This window comes from Aphanomyces invadans, assembly GCF_000520115.1.
Source record: "Aphanomyces invadans strain NJM9701 unplaced genomic scaffold supercont1.3, whole genome shotgun sequence".
NCBI classification, from domain to species: Eukaryota; Oomycota; class Saprolegniomycetes; order Saprolegniales; family Verrucalvaceae; genus Aphanomyces; species Aphanomyces invadans.
In genome coordinates this window covers 101169-120026 of record NW_008580148.1, presented here as the reverse complement: position 1 = coordinate 120026, position 18858 = coordinate 101169, and the positions used below count along the sequence as shown (strand labels likewise).

Sequence of the window (18858 nt, the reverse complement as noted above, 5' to 3'; positions counted from 1 at the left end):
GAAATCCCGCTTCAGAGGCCTCGCACTAACCGGTGGCAGACGCCCACCGACCACGACGTCGGAGGACCGGGCTGATTTCTTTGCATGGCTGCGATGCAGGGTGGCACAATGAAGTGCAAAATCGCATATTCATTCAACGTTTCAATGTATGCAAGTACATTTTGACTTACCTTTTGTATACCCAATTGCATGTATATTATAAAACACGTAACGGACATATGATCCAGCCCACTGTGACATACGCTGTCGTTGACAAGGTTGCTTGGGTGTCGAGTTGGTGTCGGCGTCGTTGGAAATCCGTGGATGGGCCGCAAGTCGCCGCTTCCGGGAGACTTCTTCCGCCGACCCGCGCTTGGTGACGCAGCTCGCGCCGAGTACATTCGCCGAGGCCAGGCAGCGCTGGTGGACCTCATTGAGAAGACAAGGCTCCTTGGAGGTCCGATTGAGTGGACGCGAGTTCACACGTCGTCTGGCGGAGTCACGACGTACCGCGGTGTGGATCCAGGGACGCAAGCCACTGTCTTCTTGCGTGTCAAGTCTGATATTGATGCTTCGTTGGATGAAGCGGCGTTCCTGTTTCGCCCACCGCGGCAGTACGACCACACGTACCTCCGCGAATTCGTCGTCGACAGCCAAACGCTGTACACCGTTGCGACGCCGTCGCGGCAGCACCCCCACAACAGCATTCGATTGCAATGGCTAGCCATTGACCCGAAACTTGTGGGCATTCGAGACTTTTGTGTGTTGGAGGTACCAAGTTCTCGCGATCGTGTCGACCGTGCATGCTTCTTCGTCCACATGACATGCGCAGCACGGACTGATGCTGGGCATACTCGAACGTTGTAGTACCAAGACGACTTTGTGCGAGAAGGCGTGCGGGGATTCGGGCGATGCTTCCACTCCGTCGACCTTCCCGCGGTCTGCCCCGACTTGCAAGCCACCTGCGGCTACACTCGCGCCACGTTGATTTTTGGCGGCGACATCTTTATCGAGAACATCCACCGCCCCGGCACACTCACGTTGTTTCGACTGTTTCACCAAGACATGAAAGGACGGGGCCAGTGGTTCCTGGCATGGGCTGGCCAGCGCATGCTGTCCCGGCAAGTTGCCGTTGCCGCCGACCACTTGCGCCTCGAACGCCAGTCCCAACCTGCCTTCGCGACGTCCAGTACCTCCATGTCGCAGCGGCACAGCTCGCACGTCCAGGATGAAGCGCCGCGCTCCACAAGGCGAACGCGATGCTCGGTGTGCCAAACTCGGTTTTTCCTTGTGTTTGGCTCGGCCAAATACACGTGCGCTCAATGCGGCCAGGTACGCGTGTCTACGCCCAGCAGCCACGGGGCGGCCATTACCTGTACAGGTCGGCGATTTATTCTGGGTCGTATAGATCGTATGCAAGTACTGCCACGTCGCTGGATCGCTGCGGCAACCCAGCAATTCCACACCGCTCGCAAGGGTGTGCACCCTGTGCTCCACCAAGTCCAAGACCCAGCGTGATTCCCACGCGCTGCAAGTGTCATGGACGACGCATGCAATGAGCCACAGCCAACGCAGTTCGACGCACAGACCACCTGGTTCAGCGTCCCTCGCGTCTTCGATGCGGTTCTCGCAGCCGCGTTCGGAATCGAATCTCGTCCACGACCCATCCGCGCCAGTGATGTCCCGGCCCCCATCGTCGGTTCGAAGCAGCAGCCATCCACCTCTGTCGCTCGGTCGGAGTCAAAGCGCTCGGTCCAGGGAAGTCGCCCCTCGCGTGGATTCCATCGACTCCACGGAGAGTCGGCGGTCCCCAGCAAACCATGTGAACGAAGCAACTCCATGCGCTCTTCCAACGGATGAAGAACGGGACGATATTGATGATTTGGATGCGATGCCACTATTGGATGCCACACCGACAATGCACGCGGCTGCAGCCGACGGTGGCGTCCGTGATGGGGAGAGCTCTGTCGTATCGAGCTTTGTCGTCGTCGATGTGTACCATAACCCACCGTCGCCGCACCTGTGCGCCCTGATTCAACATTTGCAAGCGCGAGACAATTCTTGCGGGGATTTCCTCGCACCGGACCTGCCACCATCGTCCAACATATTGGGTCACGCCAAGGATGATGCCAGAGACATGGCGAGCCCAAATGACTTTGCGTCCGATGCGGCCACGATCGCCACAGACTACGGGGAAGTCGGAGGGCGGTAGCGCCAGGAAAATGTAGATGCGGGCTATTCTAGCCTTTCATGAGTTATAACTTCATTTTGCGAGGGGGGGCGCTGCGACGACAAGGTCTTCTTGCGGCGTATTGTAGCGACAACAGATCGAAGTGAATTTGACGGACGTCATGCCGTCGACTATTCCTGAGGCACGGTCGAGCCTCATGCCCAACGCTGCGTGGCACAAATCGGACTGCTTCCAACGCGACGGCGATCCCTATGCATTTTCGATGGAGAACTATGCATACTAGTATTATGGACCAGAGTAGTATATCACTGTTGCACCAGTCCGAAGCGGGATCTTCGCGCGTCGAACAGCATGCGTCGCGAAGCCAACCTTCTCAGCGAAACAGTACACACATCACGTCCGACCACCGATTCCGAGGAAGTCAGCACTGCGGTCCCGAGCTAGAGACCGCAAGCAGTGGATTCAAGCGATCTCCAGGGCGACGACCTCGTCATCGTCGACCCCCCATCAGTCAGTGATCCTGACATGGAATTTCGCCAAAAGTTGGTCGATCTCGCTGAATTTTCAATAGATTTTGGCGAATTTCAACTGTCAAAAACACCCGTTTGCTTCGGAGGGTAAGAACGTCACAACATTGAAATGTCCACAGCCGACCACGTGCCAGTTGTGTGGTTTGTCACTCGCTCGGGATCCATAACGCGGCTCCATTGAGAGATGCGAGCGCGCACACTCACGCTGCCCCTCTCCCAGGCTTCTTTCGATGCCCGCGCTTGTCTGGACGATGCGTAGGTCGTACAGAAGACGCAGCCAGCTCTGCCTTACCTCGTCGAAGCACATCGATCACGGTAGGCCGACAGCAGCATACTCGACCACGAAGCCAAGGTGTTTGATGTATGCAATGGATTCCTGGGCTGCTCGACCGTGCACGTTCGCATTACTGAATTGCATGGCATGTTCAAGGAAGCCGCATCGTGGTCAGCGTCGGGACAAAGGCAGCCACGACGACTGCGCGACCCACAACCCAGATCGCGAGATCTTTGGCCAAACGTTCAACACGCTGGCTGAACCAACGCCTCTTCACCTCCACAGTAGCCGTGTATCAAAGTGGCGTGCGCTGGACCTGACGAGTTGTCGTGACGTGCGATTCTCGTACACTCGTGATAATCTTCCCGTCTGTTCCATCGTCCAGCTCGACGCAGTGCGCCCGTTGCTGCTAGTACCATGGCAACGAGACCATGAACGGGATGGAAGGAGCCGGTCGGTGTTTGCTAAGCGTAGGGCTCGCCCCGGCCAGTCCGAACTTGGAGCAGTGGGTGGAATTCAATCTCGGTGGCAGCATTTTTTGTTCCAGATCCGACGTCACGGCGATATGGTGTTGGCTGTTGGATACCGACAAAAGGGACCATCGTGGCCCACCTCCGACCCCTTGTTGTCGGCCGTGGATAGGTACGAGCGACAGCAACGGAGCAACCCCTCTCTACACGCTGGTACCCCGCCGCACTCAGTGCTGCTTGCTCTGTCGTCGTGACGTGATGTTGCTGGCGAAGAAGTTGAACTGCCGCAGGTGGGGGGAGGCCGTGCGCCGACGCTGGCACAACAGATCTTCAATTCTCGACCACCCAAGTGGTCACGGCTTCATAGCACCTCTTCCACTTCTGTCCAGTCGCGAACGATGCAAGGAAAGACCGTCGCTTGTCGTGGGGACCTGGGCGCTCGAAACTCTCGAACGATGGCCTATCGAGCGTGAAGTGTTCGTCGCACTGCGCCGGCGCGGCGGGGCATGGATCCAGGCCTGGCCATGGTGGTCGCCAACATGTCGACGCTTCGGCGACATGGCCAGTGACGCCCCCAACCAACGTGGACCAGTGCGCGGACGTGGCTCTATCGCTGTGGTTAGTCGAAGCCGACATGGCTGAAAACGTCATTGCCCCCATCACGCCCCCTCTTCCACCGAAAACACGCGAGGAAACGGGATGCCAGCCGTCGAAGAAGGCACGGCAATCATGATGGCACCGGCTAGGATCTTTTAGATGAACGCATTTCTAGATGGTGCGTGCCAATGTTGCCCGTCGACCAGAACGGCATGCAACTCCAACGTGTCCTGCAATCGCCGCCATCGAACCCGACATGTTCCAACTCGTCCACATGGTTGATATACACAACGCGCCCGAGGACGAAGTAAGTCGCATCCACGTCAGCCACATCCGATCATGGTGTTTTGAGCAGCGCCCGTCGACTGCTGTCGGCGGTGGTTACCCATAGCGTCGATGTAAACGGACGAAGCATTGCACACTGGCATGCATATCACAAGCGCTTGAGCGACCCATCGAGCCCCCGAGCGGAAGAAGGGTTGCCTCTTTGGAAAGCCAATGCCACGGCATGCCCGGGCAATTCTGCTATGGCGAGAACACCATCCGTCGGAGGGCTTCTTCGGCAAAGCCCCGCGCCGGATGAGGGACACCGCAGGCAGTCCTGCATGATGCGGCCGCACGATAGGAACACCTCTTCACAGTTCGTCGGATCCACTTGAGACAAGCAACCTGTCGCAATTGTTTCGACATCGTTGTGGCAAACGTGGCCAGCACTTCCCGACGAAGGGGGCGTCGCTCCATAAGAAAGCCTTTGCACACACACCACGACGACTCACTTGGTGCACATGCGATGACCATGTTTGGCAACGAGAACTTGTCACGACCGTGGTGGTCGATGCACAACACAACTCGAATCCGAGTGTGTTGAGTTGTGTAAGGGTGAGGGGCCGACATGCGGCAGCGCCGTGAGAAAAAAGCGCTGTGCAGCGAGAGGGTGCACTGACCAGCGTTGTCGGCTATGTTGTCCATGGCGACGTTGGATGGACGACGCTGTGTACACCTCGGTGAAAAGACGAGCCCGGGCGGTGGGAGGCACGTGGCTGGGATAGTCCGTTGCAGGATGGCCATGCTCATCACAATGACCCGGGGATGGTTATTCGCCCATCTGGCGATACGACATAGGCTCCCTTGGCAAATCCCGACGTCCACGTGTGATGGCATTTCAACAACCTATCGTGTCCAGCGAGCCCTCCATCTGACGGCGACGCCGCCGAGGAGCCCCCCCCATCCAGCCCTGCAAACCAGTCCATCCATTGGCATGGCACGATTCCGCCTCCGGTCGACCACCATGACCATGCCGCTGACGACGGGAGCGTCGCAGCACCCCCGACTGCCCCAGGATTCTTTTTGTGCCCCTACTTGACGTCCACAGCACGATGGGACTGGATGCACCGCAGCCGACAAGCGCTAGTCGACCTCACGAAAAAAACGCGAGTCGATGGCGGACCGATTAAATGGACACTGGACCACGAAAGCAACGGCGTGCTGGTCGACCGCGGCAACGACTCGTTGCATGCGTCCCAGGTATTTCTACGAGTGACTGAAGTCCGCGCGTCGTTGGTCGACTTGGCCGACGTGCTGCGCCAGCCAGACCACGTCGACCGCCAGACGCTGTATCGTATCGCTGGCGACGGTCGAGCATTCGCGGATTCGACAACGTTGCTCGTGCAGTGGCGAGCTTTGCGGCCCAGTGTTCTCCACCGTCGGCGAGACGCATGCCTCCTACGAGTACTCGATGGCATGTTCATGGCAAGTTTTCATGCAAGGTAGTACCAAGACAACTTTTCCGTCGACGGCTTGCGAGGGGTGGGGCCAATGCGTTCGACGTGCCCAATGTTTGCCCCGACTTGCAAGCTTCGCTTGGCTACGTGCGGGCGTTCATGCATTTGGGGGGCACGATTTGCATGGAGAACCCGCAGCGGCCGTCTCGGTGAGCCAGCTCTACCAGATCGACTGGAACGGATTGTTGCCGCCGTGGCTGTCCCGATGGCTCACGTCGGAGAGAGCGACTCGAGCGTGCGAATGCATTGGCATGATTGTGCATCACGCGCGACGACGCAAGGCGATCTCCAAGCCGAGCTTTCGACTGCCACAACAACGGCGGTGCGTGTGTGCATCGGGCGTCGCGCTGCGGAGTGTGCATGTGCCATTTCTTCCCAGGCCTCTGCACCACGCACAGGTGCCACCACTGCGGCGTGTGCCACTGATGTAGCCGGTCGCTCGACGCCCCTCAAGACTTGGATGGCGTGCATGCTCGATGCATGGCGAACGCGACGTTGACAACGGCAACAGGATTGTCCCGCCGACAGCGCCACCAAGTTCTGCTGTCAGTCAAGATGACGAGCCATGTATTGGATCGCCACCCCGACTGCCACGCGTTGGAGGAGCCCAGGACGTACCTCAGCAGGAAGGCACTCTCCGTCCTTCCATCCGCGCACGGCAACTGCTCGAACCCCCTTCGGCCGTCGCACGGCCACCTCGCCACCAGTGGCCACCATGAGCACACCCTTCAGCCTCGTGCGTCGTGATCGATGATGGCGCGACGACTATTCCAGGTCTCACGCATGGTTATGAGAGCGCGGACCGTGGGTCGAGTGTCGTCGAGCGAGCTCATTGCATGGACGCTCCGCCGCGGGACGGCCATGGAATCTGTCCATGATCATGTTGCAGGACGACGACGGCAGCCGCGTCGACGCGATGTCTACCACGGCGACAGTGGACCACCGTGCGGCGTCCGAGAGCACGAGGGGAGGATGCATGGACGTCTCGAGGAAGGGACTAGTGCGCGACAACGCTACTACTTCCAGCCTTGGCAATTGAAACACTCGCCATCATGCAACTTGAATCCCCCCCTCGACGATGACACCAAGCGCATCGAATGGGCCCTCGGCCAAGACAAAACGCTGCTGGCAACTCGACCTCGGTTAACGCACGATTCCGATTGCATGCCGCGTCACCCTCCACTAGCACTCAAAGCACTCGCCTCGCTCGTCTACATGTCGTCGTTGGCGCGAGGTGCTGATGCGCCATCGTCGCTCGCATCACGATGGAGCACGTCAGCACCACACAATCGGTTCGGGCGTCGTCCCTGGGCAGTCCTGGCATCCCACTTCTGCATCGTCCACAAGGTAGATGGGTTTGTCTGTGTCGTTGTCATCGTGGGGTTCGTCGCGCCGGTCCACTTCGAGTGTCTTCAAGTGATCGAGGAGCAGTCGGAGTTGGCCGGGGGATGCATCGTCGTCGAGGTCGTGGAGTAGAATGACCGAGGCGGACGACGCATTCGATGTCTCGCGTGGGGATTCCAACGGGCCGCCTTCTTGCCACCGTCGACCCACGTCGGCCGCCGTGAGAACGTATGGAAAGTCCGATCCGTTCGATTGCGCACGGGCGCTGCGTTTGATTTGAAACCCCGTCGGTGGTGGCGCTGTCTGGACGGGATGGCGACGATCCTGTTGGCGTCGAGTAGTCGACTGCGACGACGGCGTGTTCCTCGAATTGCCGCGGCGTTTGTCCTGGCTCAGGACCGCTTCGTCGTCCGACGTGGCAGTCCGTGACGTTTTCATCGAGTGCAGCAGCCCCCGGCACGATGGCAACGACGTGCATGCGATGCACATGCGAACCATCCGCTGGGCGGATGGATGGCGTCGCTGCCACGGGACTGTCTGGTCGTTGTCGTGGCAGGAAGGGTCATGCACGTCGACGTCCCACAACGGGTTGCATTTCGTGCAAACGACGTCGCCGCACTTGCGGCAGTGCGACTTGCGGAAAATGTGGTTGAATTTTGCCATGCACAGCGCGCAGTGCGATCGGGCGCTTGTCGGAATCATGTCGTGTTGGGGGAGGCAGGTCGAGAGGAAGGCGAGGACGCGCTCGCGCCGAAAGTTGCGGTCGAGGGACGCCATGCATTGCGACATCCTGTGCTTGGCGAATCGGTCGACGAGCCACGGCTTGAGTGCCCCCTTGGCGTCTTGCTGATACATGCGAAGCACAGTCAGGTACCCGTCGCGGTCCCGGTGGTCGAGAAAGATGTCGCCGCCGACCCACAAGTGGCTCCGAACCATGCCAAGCGACTTCTGCAGGTCTGGCACGATGCTGCCCATATCAATGGAAGTCATGCACCGACCGAATCCTTGGATCCCGTCAATCGTAAAGTCGTCGCAGTACTGCCACACAGTCCATGAGCCACCGAGCATGGGAGACATCGTACCTCCATAAACACCATGTCGCGGAGCTTGATGAGCGGGGTATTGATCGACACAGCGCGCCATTTGATTGCGATCGAGTTGTGTGGGTGCGATGGCGTCGGCACGGCCAGCGGGTACAGCGTCTTGAGGTCCACGACATGGTCCTTGTGGTACGTCGCGCAGTAGTCTCGGCGGCCGTCGGCCCCAGCACTCATGATAGACGCCGCTTCGTCTAGCGTCGCCTGCACCTCTGTCATGTTCAAGTACACCGTGCGGTGTCCGCTTGGCAACGTCATGTCCTTGCCGCGGTAGACCGTCACGTTGTGATGTGTGTGGTCCAACGTCCACTGGATCGGACCGCCGCGTAGTCGCGTCTTCTCGACGAAATCGATAAGAGAACGCTGGCCCTGGCGAATGTATTCGTGACGGAGGTTCTCCGACAGCGGTGGCGTGATGAAGAACCCGTCCGGCAGCGGCACCTTGACCTTCATGCCGCCAGATTTGACAATGCAACATCGTGGAGCGGCATACACACACACACATCGCCGTCGCCTGTCCTGGCACCAAATAAAAAAAACCCATTCATTTGTACATGATGTTTGTATGTCGAATTCCGCCTCGGAATAAAAACGTGGTCGTACCCATGCAAGTCGCAGATGGAACGGCGACATGCCGCCGACCCACGTTCACAAAGCAGCGCCATGTCATGCGAATTGCCACCGCGGAGCGTAGCTGGTGCGAGCTCCTTTGTCGATCGGCACTGACATGCATCTTCCAACGCTGGAAGATCCTTCCGCAGGACACCGGCAGCAGCCCCATCCACCACTGCACACAACGTGTGTTACTCGCTCGAAATATACAACCTGTTCATTTCCCGACGTGAAAAATCCACTTTTTTCGACTTTTTTGATTGGCTTGATATTTTCGGCACACCGAGACAAGATTGGACGAAAATCTCCCGACGGCAAGCGCGCTCCCACCAAGGAGCGTCTGTGTAGAGTAAAACCAAACCCCAGTCGTTTCGATAGCGCGTCCTTCAGGAATGATCGATGTACCTGACTCGTAATCACCATCCCTCCACACTTTGGACGATGGAAACAGCCACTTGCAACGACATCGTGGCAATTCGGGGTTTTGCGCCAGAAACGATTTTGATTGGGTCGGTTCGTTTATTTTTTGTTTTTGTGAAAGAGGTCCGTTGGACCACGCCACCCCTGTAGTACCCGACTGTGTTCACCAAATCGTGTACGAGCAGCGCCGCCGACGATGTTTTTGACGACGGCGCATGTTTCGCCAATGTCGATTCTCACGTGTCCAACCATCCCAGCCAAGGTGTCCGGGCGCAGTGACTGGAATCATGCCTCGACTGTGTGGGATTTTTTTCAAGCGATGTTTTTTGTCCAACGTGGACTTATTCTGACCACGCGGAATGGATGGATATGTTGACGTAACCGTTGGCCTACTGGATATTTTGACACTTCTTGGCAAGATGACGTACCGTTGAAAGGGCACATTGCACATGGCCGACCGACCCCCATGGCTTCGTCGACGCGGTGCAAGTCTCGCCGCCTGAGCTGTCAAGCGCGGGGGACGGCTGAAAGATCTTCAGGATCGGTGCTCTCTTTTGCACGATGCGCCATCCCCCAGACTACCGCAAGCACTGCCGCATGCAAACGAGTGAAACGCGTCGATCAAACGGGCGACCTTGTCCTCCTTTATCCGTGAAAAGCGGGTCAGTCGGCCCCCCCCGCGATACCAACGCACGTGTCGTGCGCCATTGTCCTGCTTCACCCGGACGGGAATGGGATTTCCTGTCGCCGTGGACAAGTCAACATACCCACCCACCCCCGTCACACGAGTTCTATCCAACGGGGGGGTGACCTGTGAACCACTTTGGACGGACCTTCGACGAGCACCCCCCCCGCGGCACTTTCCGTACCCCACGGGAACATGAGCGACTCGCATGCCAGGCTCGAATCGCGTCATCCTCAAAGGTCGAGGTCGCTGCAGCACCGTCCATCCCCCCCCTCGTTCCACATCCGAGGTGTGTGTATCACACATTGGTCTGACTGAGCCATCGGACGCGCCACACTGTCGATTTCCTCATTCGAATGGCCGCATGAATCGAGGTCCGCACTCCCTCGACGACCTGTCCGCGGTGGATCCTGACGCAGTTCGATCGGCGCCCCACGTAAACAGAGACGGCACCCTTCCGACGCTGCGATAACGAACCGACTGCCGCAACTCCAATGGGTATGATGCACAACGCGAGTGTGTGCCATGGTGCGGTTCTTGCTAGAGTGCTATGAACGGCTGGTCGAGCCGACTCCAGCGGCCAGGCCACAGGAAGATCACTGTCAAAAAAATATCGCCATGCTTCAATCGTGTCTGCGACTGGTTCACATTGCCAGGCCGGCTCGGAAAAGCTGCGACACGGCTGTGATCGCTGGCCACCGCTTCGGCCACCGCGCATTGCCACGATGCTTCTTGGGCTTGATGGGTCGACGAGTATTTCACAACATCGAGATGCCCACATCGTGCAACGAACGAATATTATATTAAATATACTTCGAAGCAGGAGATACTATTTCTTCAAATAATCATAAATCCAACAATAGAAATTTTTTATGAAAATATATATGATAATATATCTCTGTCACGTTTGGTCTACTGTATAAACTTCGGCAACATCAAGAAAGCCCGCGCGCCCATTCAACCGCGTCGGTCGTGCCGCCCTTGACGCGATGAGTGTGCAAATGCTTGATCATTTCGAGGTCCATGCGTCCCACTTGACCGCCCGTGTTGTCGCCCCTTCGACACGGTGGATGCGGCAACCATTGCACAATGTCCAAGTGGCCGTTGGCAGCAGCCGCATCCATCGCATACAGCCTTCCCTGCGGTGGGTGTGTAGGAGCTGCATCACGTTCACTATGTCGACACGCTGCAGCGCCATCTATCGCGGCGATCGGTCCTCGTCCGCCCCGCGCCTCGTGCGAGACTCGAACAAATTGCATATGACCCGCTTGTCGTGCTTCGTCCATGGCTCGAGTTGTGCCTGGGAAGCCGTGCATGATACTGTACTCAACCGGCTGAGATGCCCCATGTCGGCAGTCGACGATCTCGGCCGCTCGTGGACCGTCCATAGCGGCGAGATATCGCACACTGTCCTCGCGTCTTGTCGCCCAAAGTCACGCCGATGATCGCAAGTTGTGCGCTGTCATAAGGTCGCAACGTGTCCGCAAAGTGCAGCCACATCCCAATGATGCCGTCGTGGCAAGTCACCTGGCGCGGACAGCGCGTCCAGCACATTTTGTCGTCCACTGTTCAGCGCATGGATGCAAACAATGCCGTAGACGCGAGGGCTGACTGCGACTACGTTGGCGACGCGAGCGGTCGGGCGAGTGCCGTGCCAAGCGTCGAGGGTTCGTTGGAGCGCCCGTATTAGTCGCGTCCTCGAGCAGCGAGGATGGCAGCCCTTGCAACGGCATCAAGTCGGCTGGGATCCGTGACTGGAACACTCTCCCGTTGGAAAGGATTTCTTGGTTGAAGCGAAAAAGTTGTGCGCCATCGGGCACCACCGACCGTGTTGACGCGCTTTTCCATGCTGTTTGGCATACTGCAGACGGGTGGGCGGGACACCATTTTGCACGATTGTCCGTCCGGGGTCGTTCGACAGTCTTGGGCTCGCCTTGCGCTGCAGGAGCCGCCAGCAAGACGTCAGAGGTATATTTCGCAAGAGCGTTGGGATTTCATGCACACGTGACAGCGCACACACCACGACTGGTACTTTAGACGACCGCAAAGCGCCACTAGTTCCATCCGACCACCATGCGGATGCCCACGGGTCCCAGAACGCAAACCTCTGGACACGCAGACATACAATCCTCGCACGTCGTAGCATGCGCATCAGCCAAGGAGTGCGGCGGTCCGTCACTGACTCGTGAAAAGGCCTGTTCGGGGCGGCCCACACCCACGCTCCGCGCCGAGTGGGTCCACCACGCCGCCCCGCATCCCATGGCCCAGGCCGCGGCTCCAAGATGCAAAAACAGTCTTCGTTTCCATTGGCTCAAATTTGGACGAAGTCGTCTGTGATTGGTTGACCCTGTAAAAGTAATTTTTCGTAGTAACGTTAAGGCTCGAAATTGCACGATGGCGGTGGCCCCCCGCGCCGAGGGGCCCTTCATACGAAGCCTCTCACTCCAACTTGCATGGATACAAATGACCATTCCTGCCCACAGCCGCGCGCTGACAGCCCCCGTACGCCTTGTACGAGCCCCTGAAGGCGCCAACTCGGTTGCCCCGCCAAACATACAATGACTCAAGTGCAGCGGTGGCGGAGATATCCCAGCCAGTTTGTATCGGCCGCGCGACGGGCAGAGGCACATCCGACGGCCTCGAACACGTTCGACGGGGACATGTCTACTTGCGATCGATGGAATCCCTACGAAACAAGTTCCTGTGGACGACATTCTTCGCATCCTCGGCCATTGCCCTCTCCCGATGTACTCCCGCAACAAGAACCTCCTGCGCTTTACCCCGGCTGCCCGTGGGCTAGATAACCCTGGACGGCTGTCGTTCGCGGTTCCAGCAAACTACGTGAACACTAGCGATGCGACTCACACGAGTCCTCGCTTCTCGACTTGCCCGCAAACTCTCGCTTGAGCAAAACCAGCGCGTCGTGCCAAGGCATGGCCCGCGCGACACTCTTTCGCGTTGAAACCCTCGAGTCCATTCGAGTTACGCCCCTTCAATGTATTCACAAGCCATTCGCTCAGGGCAAACCACGGCATCAGAGTACTCCAGGCGCGGAACTCATCCATGTGAGACAAGAAACGATTGCGCCCAAAGGCGCAACCCGCATCCGCATGCTCCTCTTGTGCTACTACGTAGTCACCTGGCCCACGTCGGCGACGGAATTGAAACGATTTGCCGCCGCACAAGGAAACCACACACACCACTCAGACGGCAACAAGCATGGAAGGCATCGCTTGTTCGCGAGTATTCCAAGCGAATTCAGCATCGTGCCGCCCTAGTGAAGCGGCGGACCTCCTTCACGCGAACAGTGTTGAAAGTCACAAATTTCCATTTGCCATGTCGGAATGAGAGTCAACGTGATTTCCTTAAATCGTCCATGCCTTGCGCACCCGAGCAAAAAATCGTCAATTGCACCATTGGAGAGTTTTGATTGGTGGATATCCTGGACGCATTACCCAGATGTATCGATAAATCCTGAACGGACGCACATCGACCATGTCGAAGTCCGATCCATGGATTGCCACGTGGCTTCGCATCCAGCAGTTCTACACACGAAACTGGCCCTGCTCGTCAGAAAACGGCACCCACCACGATTCCAACGAGCACGGGAATGAAACACGTGCCTTGCTGTATCACTGAGGATCTTGTTCACGTTTTCGACGATTTAGGGAAATACCGCGGGACCAAACGAGAATGATGGTCGCATTCCATTGATCCTGGGGCCGGATTTCGACCATGTCGCGGTCGCAGGAATCCATTGACGCATCCGACGAATCGACCGCACCGGGGTGGACGGCGCCAGTTTTGAATCCTTCGCGTTGTCCACAACGCGAAAGACTATGCCTTCCATGCCCACCTACGAGCCCATGATTCATGTCCACGTCAACCTGCACGTCAAGAACCAGCAGTCCACGACCGACGACGTGGACAACTACGTGATCCAGTGGCGTGGCGGCGACTTGGGGCTGGCCCTGGTCTCCGAACCCGTCTGTGTCAGCCGAGTGACTGGCAAGGGGTCGCCCAAGGGACTCGAGCACGCCCGTCCGGGCGATGTTTTGCTCTCGATCAACGGCGTCGCCACCAAACATCTGACCAAAGATGCCGTCACCCACATTCTCCTACATTGTGCCCTCCCCGCGACATTGCACTTTGCCCGCCCCGACTACGACGACTTTTGGACGTACCCCCGCCGCACCAGCATGCCATCGTTGTCTCCGTTCGCACATGGCGATGCGCCACCGCGGCCCCGACGCCTGTCGTTCACCCCCCCACATGGCTACGACGCCAGCATGACACCCACCAGTCCTCGCAACTCGAACGGTCCCGTCAAGTCGCTGCTTGCGCCCAAACCAGCCACGGAACGCATTGCATCCAGTCGCGGCCCGCGCCACTCGGCGCTGTTTTAAGGTATAGTCGTATTTAGTGCCGAATATATATGATGTACGCGCATCTGTTTTCCATCATCGTGTGCCTCGCATGACGCACGACTTCCCACCGTTCAAATCGCAGCGGCCCCAATGCACATGGAGACGCTGCTGCGTTTCCGGCGTCGAGCTGCTGCGCCACTGCGCGAACCGCGCATCGCCCGCCGAGGCCACCCACACAGTCTGCAGAAAATGGCTGCCAACCTCGTCGTCGAGCCCCGCCACGCGTCGTGCGCGGCCGCATGCGTCGACCACTCGAACGTGCACACTCGACTTTCCAACGACTCGATCGACCGTGACATTACAACTTGATGCAATTGCTGTCATTCTCACTGCACACGATCGAGATATTGTCGCCGAGGACATAGACGGGGTCAGCGTGCGGCCGCTTGGCATCGTCGTCGCTGTCGTCGTGCAGCGCGATCGGCTCATACCACTCGCCATCATAGCGTTCTTCGTCACACTCGGTCGTCGGCGACCGCAGCCAAGGCGACGACTCGGGATGTGCATATCCGCTGCTCTGCTGTTCGTGAAACCTACTGACGTATGGCTGGTCGTGCATGGAGGACGACAGCGCGTCGTGGAGCATCTCGTTCCATGGCCGCGTGTGCCCGGTGCTGCTCGCACGAGGGATTCGCCTCAATGGTTCCGGGGGTCGGTCCACACTGTGCGATGGCGATGCCGACGACGATGCTGTCCCTGTGGGGACCGACGAACAAGGATAACAGAGGCATGGCCGGGGGCCATGGCGAGTCGTCGACGGCTGCTCCCATGGGTGGCAGCATTGCCGGCACATGATCTAATCCATCACAGTCAGTCCCGCGGAACAGCGACCGACCACCACACCTGGCCACATCGACGGCACTTGAACTGGGTCCGGTGCCGAGATAACGCGACGCGGCACCCGTCGCACACCCACGACGTCGACAAGGGCGCGTTCGCGGCCCTGTCGAGGCTGAGCCCTATGTCAAGCAAGTCTTGCGGTGGCTTGTGACCATGATGATGGCTGGTCATTTCGTCTGGCTGCGGCAAGATGGTCATCCGCGTCATGCGCTGAGCTCGAAAGTAAGCGTCCATGTCGGCCAGCGTCCGCGCGCGCTGTTTGATGCCAAGGCGCAGGATCCACTTGGGAAAGTTCCCCTTCAAGTCGACGTGGTATATCTGCGCCGCTTTCAGGACACCTGGGCGGTTCGTTTCCAAAAAGACTGTTCCGCACGCTTGAAACACTGCCCGGACAATGCCCATCGCGTTGTAGAGTGACGGAACCCAGTCGACGTCGACCGAGTGGAGCACTCGAGCCCATCCTCGCGCGCCCTGCAGCGAAAAGTCGTCGCAACACTACGCCACGAATGCATGACGGACGAACCGCGGCACAAGTTGAAAAAGCACCAAGTCAACACTCGCACCTCGAGAACGCAAAAGTCGCGATTCCGATACGGCGTCGGCGCCCCTTGCACAAACCACTTGAGGCCAATGTAGTTGCGGGGGTACTCGGGCGTACGCGGCGCGAGCGTCGTCAGCATCGCGCAGTCAATCACGTCCTTGTTGTACCGCTGCATGAACGTGCGGTACGACTCGTTCGTGTCGCATTCGAGCAGCGCAGCCGCTTCGTCCAGCGTCGCATGGAGCTCCGTGACGCTCATGAACACGACGTCGCTCTTTGCCTTGCTCAGATCCGACCCCACGTACACCTGCAAGTCCTGCGTTGCGCGCTCCAACTTCCACATGTACGGACTCGAATCGTCCAACCGAGCATGCAGCACAAGGTGCTTGAGTGCACCAACGCCTGTTTGGATCAATGCGTCCGTCTCGCTCTGTGTCAAGTTGGGGCACTTGAAAAAGTCGGTCGGAAGCGGGTGGGCAAGCCGGCGGCGCTGCATCGGGACGTGCTACAGGCGAGTCGTTCGCGTCTGGGCAAGGCCACCTGGTCGTGGGTGCAGAACTGGCGCCTCTGTCGGTGCAGCCGTCGTCGCTCTCGGCGTAGCCGCATCTCTTGAATTTGATTGGTTCGAAGAACCTCCCACAATGAATACTTCACAGCCTACCCACGGCACGTCGCGCTTTTGCGGGGTAAACCGCCCTCTATGAAATGATATTGTGTGCGTAGACAGACCTGTGAAATTTGATTGCCGCGGCGCCACACCATTTCTACAGCGAAACACGTCATTCCAGGACTGTGGGCTGTATAACGCCCCCCCCATGGTTGCCGCACCGCGTCTTGCGGACGTGTACGGTCGATCCACTCACCCGTCGTCGCCATCGCCACGGCACAACCTCTTCGCCGCAAGCAAACGAGATGGGTATTCAAATTCAAATATTAACTTTCACAGGTTTTATTGTGTTTGACTCGACTTGCGATGATCCTCAATCGCCACGACGGTGGATGCCACGAGCATCCCGACGATGGAGGAATCGCACGGGTTCGAACGGAAGATAGATATATGTGCGATTGAGTCTAAAGTGGAGGAATGCCTACTTGTACGGTCCGCGGCGAGACATGTAGTCGTACATGGCCATCGTGCTCAGGAGCAAGACGACGCTCGTGACCTGGCCGTAGATACGCGTGTGCATGATCTTCTGCGACAACTGGATGTTCTGGTTGCGGTTCTGGTCCAAGAAGATGAGTCCGACGAGCGGAACGGCCGTGCACGCGACCGTGCGGAACGGGTAGTCGTGGACGTAGTTGCCGAATTGCTGGTACAGCGGCAACGACTTGGTCGGCCCCGTCGACTGCGCCGCCTTTGCGTCCGGCGCGGCCTGGAGTTCCGAGATATACTTGTCCGGGTTGCGACTACCGCGCAGCAAGTCGTTTTCGGCGGCAATCGTGAACGCCGACATGCCTGCCATCACGACCAGACCGACCTTGCCACTCACCCCGAGACGGGCACGGAACGTCGGCGAGTACTGGTGGGCCGCCGCCACGACGGCACCAGCGATGACTGTGGTCGCGGCACCGGCCTTGAAGCCGAGGCTGGCCGAGTTGGACGTGATGATGTCGCGCTTCTCGAGGGACGTGGCCATCGGGTCGCTGGCAAATGTGGAAATGGGGCTCCAACGTGGTGCGCTCCAAAAATAGCGGAATAAGGTGGGTACTACTTTTAGTCAACATGGAAGGGTTGCTAAAAGTGTCCCGAAATCGTTTGACTGGATCTTTGTATAGTATACTTCACGCGAGCCCAAAGTCAACTGCAACATGAAGGTGTGACGTACCAGCGAAACGTGCCTGCCTCGGTCGGGACGCTCGGTTTTCATAGGACAATCACCATGAGCGTTGCAGACTAAAGAGGATATGCGGCGATGGTGCGTCGTATAGCAAGGCTCGCGTCGTGTCGACGTTGTTGTTTCGATATGTCGCCATCGACAACCACATCCATGGAGGTTCTATGGCGCTCGGTAGAAGAATGTGTGGAAATTCTGACTATTTTCTCTCGGAATATTGCATCTCACCTCTCCCGCTCAACATAGCGTATCGGGTATATTCACGCTCCAAAACGCAAAATTGTGGACCAAACATAAGTGCATACTTTATTCAAGACAACACGGCGAAACAGTGATCGTGTGTGCGCACAATAATCTTGGAGAGACGCGACATGAATGTCGCAATGTCCGTTAATAGTATATTTCGAACGATCCGACAAAACGCCCCAGCCACATCTCAGGTCGGCCGCCACGTTTTTTTTGCGCTGCGTTACCAGTTTGTTGGATGACTAACTTTAGCATCATCCGATGGGGGGGGGACGGAATGTTCCATCGAGTTCGGTTCATTTCCACATTTGCCAGCGACCCGATGGCCACGTCCCTCGAGAAGCGCGACATCATCACGTCCAACTCGGCCAGCCTCGGCTTCAAGGCCGGTGCCGCGACCACAGTCATCGCTGGTGCCGTCGTGGCGGCGGCCCACCAGTACTCGCCGACGTTCCGTGCCCGTCTCGGGGTGAGTGGCAAGGTCGGTCTGGTCGTGATGGCAGGCATGTCGGCGTTCACGATTGCCGCCGAAAACGACTTGCTGCGCGGTAGTCGCAACCCGGACAAGTATATCTCGGAACTCCAGGCCGCGCCGGATGCAAAGGCGGCGCAGTCGACGGGGCCGACCAAGTCGCTGCCGTTGTACCAGCGATTCGGCAACTACGTCCACGACTACCCGTTCCGCACGGTCGCGTGCACGGCCGTTCCGCTCGTCGGACTCATCTTCTTGGACCAGAACCGCAACCAGAACATCCAGTTGTCGCAGAAGATCATGCACACGCGTATCTACGGCCAGGTCACGAGCGTCGTCTTGCTCCTGAGCACGATGGCCATGTACGACTACATGTCTCGCCGCGGACCGTACAAGTAGGCATTCCTCCACTTTAGACTCAATCGCACATATATCTATCTTCCGTTCGAACCCGTGCGATTCCTCCATCGTCGGGATGCGATTGAGGATCATCGCAAGACGAGTCAAACACAATACA

At 58.1% G+C, this 18858-nt stretch overlaps 7 protein-coding genes across 7 annotated transcripts; 4 read left to right on the top strand and 3 right to left on the bottom strand.

Moving 5' to 3' along the window:
• The first annotated feature begins 262 nt into the window (after positions 1–262).
• On the top strand, positions 263–2270 carry H310_01774 (hypothetical protein). The gene is made up of 3 exons (XM_008865016.1): positions 263–750; positions 847–1311; positions 1388–2270. The coding sequence occupies exons 1-3, from the start codon at positions 304–306 to the stop codon at positions 2189–2191; spliced, it is 1716 nt and encodes a 571-aa protein (XP_008863238.1). The 5' UTR covers positions 263–303; the 3' UTR covers positions 2192–2270.
• Positions 2271–5427: 3157 nt separating this feature from the next.
• On the top strand, positions 5428–6569 carry H310_01773 (hypothetical protein; the record flags this gene model as incomplete). The annotated part of the gene is made up of 4 exons (XM_008865015.1): positions 5428–5769; positions 5812–5917; positions 5961–6144; positions 6254–6569. The coding sequence occupies 4 exons, from the start codon at positions 5428–5430 to the stop codon at positions 6567–6569; spliced, it is 948 nt and encodes a 315-aa protein (XP_008863237.1).
• A 375-nt stretch (positions 6570–6944) lies between these two features.
• On the bottom strand, positions 6945–9068 carry H310_01772 (hypothetical protein). Its single transcript, XM_008865014.1, has 2 exons — positions 8249–9068; positions 6945–8204 (listed from the first exon to the last, which is right to left on the bottom strand). Exons 1-2 carry the CDS (start codon positions 8894–8896, stop codon positions 7098–7100), a joined length of 1755 nt encoding a protein of 584 aa, XP_008863236.1. The 5' UTR covers positions 8897–9068; the 3' UTR covers positions 6945–7097.
• A 4635-nt stretch (positions 9069–13703) lies between these two features.
• Positions 13704–14448, top strand: H310_01771 (hypothetical protein). Its single transcript, XM_008865013.1, has one exon. It carries the CDS (start codon positions 13820–13822, stop codon positions 14384–14386), a length of 567 nt encoding a protein of 188 aa, XP_008863235.1. The 5' UTR covers positions 13704–13819; the 3' UTR covers positions 14387–14448.
• Positions 14227–16406, bottom strand: H310_01770 (hypothetical protein). Its single transcript, XM_008865012.1, has 3 exons — positions 15811–16406; positions 15251–15742; positions 14227–15203 (listed from the first exon to the last, which is right to left on the bottom strand). The coding sequence occupies exons 1-3, from the start codon at positions 16282–16284 to the stop codon at positions 14706–14708; spliced, it is 1464 nt and encodes a 487-aa protein (XP_008863234.1). The 5' UTR covers positions 16285–16406; the 3' UTR covers positions 14227–14705.
• A 271-nt stretch (positions 16407–16677) lies between these two features.
• H310_01769 (hypothetical protein) lies at positions 16678–17549 on the bottom strand. The gene has a single exon (XM_008865011.1). The coding sequence runs from the start codon at positions 17423–17425 to the stop codon at positions 16877–16879; it is 549 nt and encodes a 182-aa protein (XP_008863233.1). The 5' UTR covers positions 17426–17549; the 3' UTR covers positions 16678–16876.
• Positions 17550–18146: 597 nt separating this feature from the next.
• H310_01768 (hypothetical protein) lies at positions 18147–18793 on the top strand (the record flags this gene model as incomplete). The annotated part of the gene is made up of 1 exon (XM_008865010.1): positions 18147–18793. One exon carries the CDS (start codon positions 18147–18149, stop codon positions 18738–18740), a length of 594 nt encoding a protein of 197 aa, XP_008863232.1. The 3' UTR covers positions 18741–18793.
• Positions 18794–18858: the final 65 nt, after the last annotated feature.